The sequence below is a fragment of the Dipodomys ordii genome, unplaced genomic scaffold (assembly GCF_000151885.1).
Source record: "Dipodomys ordii isolate 6190 unplaced genomic scaffold, Dord_2.0 Scaffold19, whole genome shotgun sequence".
NCBI classification, from domain to species: Eukaryota; Metazoa; Chordata; class Mammalia; order Rodentia; family Heteromyidae; genus Dipodomys; species Dipodomys ordii.
In genome coordinates, this window is record NW_012267235.1 from 15,980,341 (window position 1) to 15,990,873 (window position 10,533).

Sequence of the window (10,533 nt, forward strand, 5' to 3'; positions counted from 1 at the left end):
TGTGGCTCAAGTGGTAGAACGCTTACCTTGAACTGAAGAACTCAGGGACAGGGCCCAGGCCCAGAGTTCAAACCCCACAACCAACCAAAAAAAAAAGTCTCATGGAATTTCCTGCCTGGGGCTGGCTTTGAACCTTGTCAGATCTCAGGCTCCTGAGTAACTAGAATTGCAGGCATGAGCCACTGGCACCTATTTTATCTTCTTTGAAAATGAATAGTTCTTTTAACATATCTGTTCTAGATGCTTATTATCTAAACTTATAAAAGAGAACTAGTGAGATGTACAGTAACAGGTGGGAAAATTTAGTGTCTTGTTTTTCTAGCAATTCCCAAAGTGCGACTGGAGACAATCTACATTTGTGGAGTTGATGAAATGAGCACCCAAGATATCTTTTCCTACTTTAAAGAGTATCCTCCTGCTCATATTGAATGGCTGGATGATACTTCGTGTAAGTACACCACATTTTCTGTTTAGTATGCTTTTGTGTATGACTTTTAGAGGTTTTACTATCTTTTGATAAAAAGTGATAATGACCCAGATTATATATCTTTATGCCTAACCTTTTCCCTTAACGTAAGAAAAAGAGACTGCCTGTTGATGAGAATGACCATGCCTTAGGTAGTCTGTCAGCTTGTATTCTATTAGATTCCAAGTTAGCTCAGAGGTGTTAACCCAAGCTCTAGGAAATTAGTTGCTATCAACTGAGTAGTATATGTAATTGAAGCTTCTTTAACACCCACAGTTTCCCAAAAAAGGGTATCAAACTATGTAGACGTGGGCTGTGTTTTTAGGGCTTTAAGCTTTGTCATTAAGGCTTGCCATACAGTAGCTTAGAGGGTTTGCCTTCCGTATCTCTGACTTAAATTACTCTCACTTACACCCCAAGTCTGGCCTCATGTCAGGTAACCACTTTTCTGGCCCCTTGTTATCTTGACTCATTTCTAGTTCAGCTTTCCTTGCCACCAGCTGACTGGCCAATGACATTATACCCAAGATAGCAGATGGTTTTTTTGTTTGTTTGTTTGTTTTGTTTTTTTTGTTTTTAGTGGTTTTCTAAGTGTTCACTGAATAAAGAAACATGACTAAATGAAAGTTTTATTTTTCTCATTGCTCATCTGTTTATACTGTGCAAATCAATGCTCTGTAAATCTTTTTCTATAGAGGTCCAAATAGTAAATATTTTAAGGTATACATAGACTGTTGGTCCATGTCATATTTATTCAATTCTGCTATGACAGCATCAGAGTAGCTGTTTTCTTTTTCAGCATTCCTGGGGTTTGAACTTAGGGCCTGCTTAGAAGGCAGGCACTCTACCACTTGCCACACTCTTAGCCCTTGAAATCAACTATAAACATATATACTGAATATGTCTTGCAATTTGCAGTAGAAATTCTTTACAAAACCAAGTGGTGGGTGTGTAGATTATTTTACTTTATACCCAAATAAAGCTGGTACAAGTATAAATAACAAACTTAAGGCTGAATTTGGCCTGTGAGTTACAGTTTTCTAGCCCTTAATATTTAAGTCATTAGAACTTCAGCTAAGGAATGTTAAAAGTTTCAGTGACTTTTAGAATGATCATGTTCAACTATCTCATAATTGTGCATCAGTAACTGAAAAATATGTAAAGGAAATTATTTACCCTGGCAAGTGGCTTATTAGTAACAGAAGTGAGTCATTAGACCTTCATTTACTACGCTTTTATATACATATATATGCATATACATATATATCAGCATATCTATATGTACATATATATATACATATATATATATATACACACACACATATGTTTGTGTGTGTGTATGTGCACGTATGCATGTGTGCCTGCCAGTACTGTGCTTGAACTCAGAGCCTGGTGCTGTCGCCTTTTTGCTCAAGGCTGACACTCTTCCACTTGAGCCGCAGGTCCATTTCTGGCTTTTTGTTGGTTAATTGGAGATAAGAGTCTGCCCATGCTGGCTTCAAACAGTGATCCTCAGATATTTGTCTCCTGAGAGACTTAAGATTACAGGAATGAGCCAGTAGTGTTCAGTTTGAGAAATACTGTTTGGAATAGGAGGTTTCTTTTCCATCAGACATCTCTAAGCCTTTTTTGCTGCTAATTCTCTTCCTTAACGTCTAAATTAGCTAAGTGGTTGTCATGCTTCTATTGTTTATATCCTGAGACTATCTTCCTCATCCATACTTTAAGATAGGGGAACATGATTTAGCATGTATAGATAACAGAGACTTAGCAGAAGGCTGTCCTGCAGGGGGCAGTAATACAATAGACAATCTTTATATATTTGATAGTTATCATCAAGAACTGCTAACATTTAGCTTGGTACTACAGTACATGCTTATTGTCCAATCTACTCAGGAGGCCAAGGCAGAAGGATCACTTTGAGTCTAGGAGTTCAAGGCCAGCTTAGCCAACCTATTATCAAGAACCTATCAAAAACAAACAACAAACTTGCTAAGATTAGCTAGCACTCACTGCCTCCACGCAGGTGTTCATTTAAAGACAAAGTTTCAGTCTAACCCAGGTTATCCTTGAACTTGAGATCTTCCTGCCTGTACTTGCCAATGCTGGTATTATAAGCATGCACTGTCTAGCCCAGCTTCTAGGCAGTTAAAAATATACAGAATCCTTTTTCATGTAATACTTACATTACTTTGTAGAAATGAGTTTGAGAATACAGCTCTAGACTAAGTTCACGAAAGAGGCTTTACTACTATTTCTTTTTTTTCCATCATGGGGCTTGAACTCTGGGCCTGGGGTCTGGGGGCTGTCCCTCAGCTCTTCAGTCAAAGCAAATGCTCTGCCACTTGAGGCACAGTGCCACTTCCGGTTTTCTGGTGATTAATTGGAGATTAGAGTGTCACAGATTTTCCTGCCCCAGCTGGCTTTGGACCTCGATTCTTAGATCTCAGCTAGGATTACAGGTGTGAGCCACCAGCACTGGGCTTACTACTACTTTTATACTTCTTTTCATTAGCTAGTTTATATATTTACTAATGGAAATCGGTAGACAGAAAATGTGCCTAATCTGTTGCCAAGAAACTTACTGTTTAGCCAGTATCTGTGGCTCATGCCTGTAAACAATCCTAGCCACTCAGGAGGCAGAGATCTAAGGATCTGTTTGAAACCAGCCCAACCAGTCTGAGACTCATCTCCAATTAACCAAACCAAAAGCTAGAGGGGAGGTGTAGCTCCAGTGGTAGAGTGCCTGCCTAGAGCAAAAGAATTTACCAAGAGCACCAAGCTCTGAGTTCAAGCCCTACTGTCTCTCACACACATATACATACATTCACACAAGTTACCATTTAATGCAGGGTAATGTTTTATTTTAAAAAAAAATTTTTAAGCCGGGGGCCGGTGGCTCACACCTGTAATCCTAGCTACTCAGGAGATCTGAGGATCACAGTTCAAAGCCAGCTTGGGTAGGAGAGGCTGTGAGACTCTTATCTCCAATAAGCCATTAAGAAAACCACTTGAGCCACAGTGCCACTTCTGGCTTTTTATTTTCTGCTTATGTGGTGCTGAGGAATCGAACCCAAGGCCTCATGCATGCAAGGCAAGCACTCTACCACTGAGCCACCTTCCCCGCCCCCCCCCCAATTTTTTTATTGTTTATTATAAAGGTGATATATAGAGGGGTTACAGTTACATAAGTCAGGTAATGAATATACTTCTTTTTGGACATGCCACCCCTTTCCTTTTGTACTCTCCCAGGTTTTTTCTCCCATCCCCATCTACAAGTTGTATAGTTCATTTTCTTTCTTCTTTTTTTGTTTTTTAACCAGTCCTGTGGCTTGAACTCAGGGCTTCGGCACTGTCAGTGAGCCTCTCTCTACCACTTGAGCCACAGCACCTCTTCTGGCTTTTTCTAAGTAGTTTATTGGAGGTAAGAGTCACATAGACTTTATTGCTTGGGCTGGCTTCAAACCACAATACTCAGATCTCAGCCTCTGGAGTAGCTAGGATTACAGGCCACCTGCGCCCAGCTATGTATTTCATAATGTCCAGTGCTGCATTTGTTTACCTTTTGTCTCCATTTCTGTGGGTAATTTTTTAAAAATAATTTTATTTTATTTTAGGTAATGTGGTTTGGCTGGATGAAATAACAGCCACACGAGCACTTATTAATATGAGCTCTCTGCCAGCCCAGGATAAGATAAGAAGCAGGGATGCCAATGAAGACAAGTCATCTGAAAAAAACAAAAAAGGTAACTAAACACCAAGGAAGGAACTTTGGTCTGAAAGTGCTATTTCTTACACATACTTGTTTGAGACTTTTGTGTTTTTCAGAAACATCTGAGGTGAAAACTATGATGCTTTGGCTCATCACTAAATAAGAGTAGTAAATACTAAGTTGTAAAAATTATATGAGATGGAGTTTCATTAAGGTTCATCTTGTTTCTCACATTCCATTTTAGACAAGCAGGAAGACAGTTCAGACGATGATGAGGCTGAAGAAGGAGAAGTTGAAGATGAGAACCCAAGTGATGTAGAGGTTAGTAATAGAGTCAAGATATTATTAGATTTTATTGTAAAAAGAAAAAAATTGCTTACTGTGTTTTTAGTCTTAAGACTCAAAGACTTAGTACAACTTAGTAAATTGTATTCTTCTGGCTTTCACCACAGACCTTCTAAGGATGCCCCGTCCCCTCCGGCTTCAAGCTCAAGTGGATATGTTTATGTTGGGTCTTAGAATAGTATCCCACATTTCTGCATAAATGAAAGAGAATTACTTTTGAAGTGTTATCTATTAAGTAAAATTAAGAAAAAGCAAGAAGGGCTGGAGGTATAACTCAGTGGTAGAGCACCTATTTAGCATGCATGAATCCCTGGGCTTGATCCCAAAAATTGAAAAGAAAAGCAAGTGGTGGCATATTTCCTAATGGATTATGTACTGTTGTTAGAAATATTAGAGTGTATATACTTTTTTTCTCACACTGCTTGGGTCAGTCCCAAGGCTTTGTATAAGCTAGTCAGTGTTCCACCACTAAGCTCTGAAGCTGAGTATATTTATTTTAATTAGTAAGTGGCTACTGTTAACAAATTTTAGGTGCTGAGGACAGTCATCAAGCAAAACAAAGTCCTCATTTCTTGGAACTTATATTCTACTTGAGGAGACAATACATGGATATACAGATATATAATGCTAGAAAATGATATGAAGGAAAGTAAAGAAAGTAAAGGGGCTAGAGAATGTGGAGACTTTGGCCAAGGTATTGAGAGAAGACCTGGGACACTGAAATTCTGTGGAGGAGCTCATGTTGTAATGGTGATGTGTATTAAAGGTAGAATGCTTTCTTAATGGCAGCTTGTCCATAGCATATACATTTATAAAAGGACAAACTTTACACTGAAAATGCTCTCTTTCTCCTTAAGTTGGACACATTGTCTCAGGTAGAAGAAGAATCTCTGTTAAGAAATGATCTTCGTCCTGCTAACAAACTTGCTAAAGGAAATAGGTTATTCATGAGATTTGCTACAAAAGGTAAACTTGGTATTTATAATAATTTTCATTTTCCATCAAAATGATTAATTATTGAGTGATCTTTTTGTCTAGAAGTTAGATCAAGTAGTATCCAAGTTCCCTTTGAACTGTAATTTCCTGTGTTCATAAAGAAATCTTTCTAAGAACCTTTAAAATATATAAATAATAATATTATTAGCATATGTTAATTGTACAGAATAATTGGGTTTCATTATGACATTTCTATAGTACATATAACTTTGATCATATTTCACCCCTTGTTACTTTCTCATCCCCTGTTCTCTTTCTTCTTTTATATCCTTGATATAGTATCTCTTTTACTTTTATATCTCTTTACCCTTTAAAAATTCTATATAAGAGAAAACCTGTGATACTTGACCATTTATTTCACTTAACGTGATAATCTCGTTTCTCCATTTTCCTTTAAATCAAATAATTTCATTCTTTATGGCTTAATAAAAACCCCAGTGTGTATATTACAACATTTGCTTTATTCATTTATCCATTAACTGGTACCTACATTTATTCCATAGCTTGGCTGTTGTGAATAGTACAGTGATAAATGTAGATAGCTTCATTGTATACTGTCTACTTTCCTTCGGGTTTATGTCAGTAGTGGTGTAAAATTATATGGTAATTCTATTTTCAGTTTTTTGAGGAATCTTCATACTTATTTTAATAGTGATACAGCAGCTGCCCAATTTACATTGCCATCCACAGTATATAATTTCCCTCCATTCTTACCAATATTTGTTGTTTTTCACTTTTTCAGTGATAGTCATTTTGGCTAGGATGAGATAGAATTTTAAATTTTGATTTACCTTTATTTCCCTGATGGCTGAAAGTGGTAAACATTTTTTTATGTATTTATTATTAGCTCTAAACTTCTCTGAAGCAATTTCTAACTTTGAAGGTGGAAATTAGCTATACAAACTTGTTACTTTCTGTTAATGTTGATTTACTCCATACACTTTTCAGCCAGTTATCATCTGAACCATAAAACTATAAAAACTTTTTCATTGTTATAGCAATAACCTGAGTTGACATAACTGATAGCCTTTCTGTGCTGATCTCCATTAAACTGTGCTAATTTTTTTCTTTATTGCTATACGTTAGTTGTCCAAGGACATATTGGGTTTTTTGTTTTGTTTTGTTTTAATCCTTCTCTTTCTGGTACCAGAGATTAAACCCAGTACATTGCACTTACTAAGCAAGTGCTTTGCCACTGAGCTATATCTCAGCCCCAAGGGAGATTTTATTGTGATATTTTTTTGATGCATGCCTACAATGTATACCAATCAACCCACTCCCTCTTATCATTCTCCCTTCCTTCTTCTTAAAATAAGTTTAGAGGTTTTATTGTTCTACATGCTGATTTTTTGGTGGGAACTTAAAATACACATGTATGCATATTTATATATAAATATAAATAATTGTTTTAATCATTTGAGATTGGACTGGAGTTAGCACCACTAACTACTTGAGTGTATATTTCTGAAACACGGGGGAATTTTCTTATACATGGTATAGTTTTAAAAATCTGGAAATTTAGCATCAATACCATACTATTACCTAATCTAAATGCCATGTTTAGATTTCATCAGTTGCTCTAAAAAGTATGTTCTTTGTAGATTCCCTTAGACTTAAGTACTTAAGTGTACCATATCTTCTTAGTCTCCCTTAATCTAGAACTACTACTTTGCTTTGTTTCCTTGTACTAATGTATTTTTTAGAGTATAGAGGCAGGGTGCTAGTGGCTCAGGCCTACAAGCCTAGCTACTCAGGAGGCTGAGATCTGGTTCAAAGCCATCCCAGGCCGAACAGTTCCCCTAAGACTTGTATCTGCAATTAACCACTCAAAAACTTCAAGTGGTACTGTGGCTTAAGTGGTAGAGCACTAACCTTGAGCACAAAGAGGCTCAGGCACAGCACCCAGGCCCTGAGTTCAAGCGCTGCACCTGACCCAAAAAAGATAAGACTGTCGGTGTGTGAGAACTAGCAGGAGGTGGTTGGAGCATCTGGATAGGGAGGTTGAATGCTGTCAAAATAGATTATTTGTAACTATGAGAATGAAAACTAGGAAACGGACTGAGGGTGCTATTTTGGGGGCATGGAGTGTGACAGAGGGAGTGAGATTGATCCAGAATACAGTGTAAAATGAGTAGAGATGTAACAATGAAATCCTTCCCCTAATATCACTTAAAATCAGCTAAAAAATGTATGGAAACTCATTATTTTATAGAATATCTCAGTTTCAGTTTGATGTTTGTTTCTGATTAAATTCAGGTTGTACATGTGAGGCAAGAACACTGCAAATGTGATGCTGTGTCTTTTTTAAAAAAATTATTGTTGTTTTAGAGGTGATATGCAGTGGGGTTAGCTTTACATGCATCAGATATTAAGTATATTTCCTTTTACAAAGTGTCATTTCTTCCCTTATTCTCTCCCATTCCCTCCATCCCCTCCCCACCCACGAGTTGCTTAGTTCACTTTCATCAATGACTATTGCAGCCAGTGTACTCCACTGCTGCACCTTTTCTCTGTTTTTCCTCTGATTCTTGCCCTTCTTCCACCCTCCCACAGATGAGCACATGAATGCATCATATATAAGATAAAGAATACAAAGCTGGGTGCCGGTGGCTCACGCCTATAATACTAGCTACTCAAGCGGCTGAGATCTGGGATCACTGTTCAAAGCCAGCCCAGGCAGGAAAGTCTGTGAGACTCTTATCTCCAATTAACCACCAGAAAACCAGAAGTAGCTCTGTGGCTCAAGCGGTAGAGTGCTTGCCTTGAGCTGAACTGCTCAGGCACAGTGCCCAGGCTCAGAGTTCAAGCCCCATGACTGGGGGGAAAAAAAAAAAAGATAAAGAATACAGAGTCTAAAAATAAAAGAGGAGCTGGGAATGTGGCTTAGTGGTAAGAGTGCTTGCTTAGCATACAGGAAGCCCTGGGTTTGATTCCTCAGTACCACACAGACAGAAAAAGCTGGAAGTGGTGCTTTGGCTCAAGTGGTAGAGTGCCATCCTTGAGTAAAAGAAGCTCAGGCCCTGAGTTCAAGCCCCAGGACTGGCAAAAAAAAAAAAAATTAAAGTCCTTTGTTTCTATATCTTTGGAGTTCATTTCAATATGACTGTTATTTTGTATATATATATATGAAGAGGTGCTTGAGTATTGCACCTTTGTGATTCTCTCCTAAGACTATCCTCTTTTGGTCTCACTGTATGTGAATATCTCAAATTCTGTGTAATTGGTCATATCCCAGTGCGTTTTAAGTCTTAACATCTGCATATCAGGGAGAACACGTGCTGTTTGTCTTCTGATCTTGGCTTACTTCACCATAATTTGTTCTAGTTCCATCCACTTCCCTGAAAATGACATTATTTTATTCTTCTAATAGCTGTGTAAAATTCCATTCTAATAGGTACTACATTTTTTGCATCCACTCATCTATTGTGGGGCATCTGGGTTGTTGCCATATCTTGGCTATTGTGAAAAGTGGCAGCAGTGAACATGGGTGTGCAGGTGTCTTTATCATATCCTGGCTTGTGATGCTCAGGATAGATGCCCAGGAGTGGTATGGCGGGTCATAGGGAAGGTCTATGTTTAACTTTTTGAGGAACCTCCAGACTGCTTTCCAGAGTGGTTTTTACTAGATTACATTCCCACCAGCAGGTAGTAAGGGTTCCTTTCTCCCATGTTCCCACCAGCATTTGTTATTACAATTCAATATGTTGGCCAGTCTAATTAGAGTAAGATGCTATCTCAGGGTTGTTGTGATTTGCATTTCCTTTATGGCCAAGGATGATGAAGCATTTCCTCATGTGTTTCTTTTCCATTTTTAGCTCTTCTTCTGAGAAGTCTCTTCTTAGCTTCCTTGCCCATTTAGTAATTGGTGTATTAAGTTTTGGAGGGGTTAGCTGTAATCCTAGCTTCTCAGAAGGCTGAGAGATCTGAGGGTTGCAGTTCGAAGCCAGCTCAGACAGAAAAGTCCCCATGAGACGCTTATCTCCAATAAACCACTCAAAAACCAAAGTGGTACTGTGGTTCAAGTGGTAGAGCGCTAGCCTTGAACACAAAAAGGCTCAGGGACAGCGCTCAGGCCCTGAGTTTAAGCCCCACAACTGACAAAAAAGAAAATTGGTGGAGGGATAATTGTGAAAAGCCTGTTGTTCATCACTCTTCAATTCAGTAGCATTAGTATACATTAATGATTTCCTTGCTGTATTATTTCTTTATTAATTGGTATTTAGCTTTTGGTTTTTGGTTGTTTTTTTTTGAAGAATTTTTATTTCATTATTTTATTCCAACAACTTAATTGATACATAGACATACACACTGCACATATTTGAGGCACACAATTTGATAAGGAATCACATTGATAGAATATATTAACTCCCTGTTTTCCGGTTCATGTTTTGAGGGTTTTTTTATGAGCAAATTAAAGCTTTTAGAATTTATGTTCCAAGTTTACACAACTCTTTAGCATTTAATCTAGGTTTCTGGACATAGAGTCTGTGGTAGTATTTTTTTGGGGGGGGAGTCCGTTCATGGGCCTGAACTCTGGGCCTGGGCACTGTCCCTCAGCTCTTCAGCTCAATGCTAGCGCTCTACCACTTGAGCCATAGCGCCACTTCCAGCTTTTTTCTTCTGCTTATGTAGTGCTGAAGAATCGAACCCAGGGCCTCATGCATGCAAGGCAAGCGCTTTACCACTGAGCCACCTTCCCAGCCCCAAGTATTTTTTTTCTTAATCCATAACCCTCTGTTTTCTAAATATATCCTGAAACAGTCTGTGGAAATGTCATTTAAGAAAACATCATAGCTCCTAAAGCTGTTTTTTACAGAGTTTATCTCAGACAATATATGAATGCAACAAATCATTTAAACTCAGCTTTTCAGATAAGTTCTTGAGTTTTTACCCTAGACTAACCTCAGACCATGAGCCTCCTACATTGGTGGGATCACAGGTGTATTCATCACCATACCATACCTGGCTTATTTGTTGAGATAATAAAGGTTTATTAGCTTTTTTTTTTTTTTTT

General features: G+C 38.1%; 1 protein-coding gene across 1 annotated transcript in view; it reads left to right on the forward strand.

Annotated features, from left to right (window-relative positions):
* Positions 1-10,533, forward strand: part of LOC105983500 (chromosome unknown open reading frame, human C17orf85) — a 52,228-nt gene that overhangs the window by 25,973 nt on the left and 15,722 nt on the right. The window contains exons 4-7 of the mRNA XM_013013410.1: positions 323-448; positions 4,084-4,212; positions 4,423-4,499; positions 5,381-5,489. Coding sequence (XP_012868864.1) covers positions 323-448; positions 4,084-4,212; positions 4,423-4,499; positions 5,381-5,489 — 441 coding nt within the window. The remainder of the gene's footprint in view (positions 1-322; positions 449-4,083; positions 4,213-4,422; positions 4,500-5,380; positions 5,490-10,533) is intronic.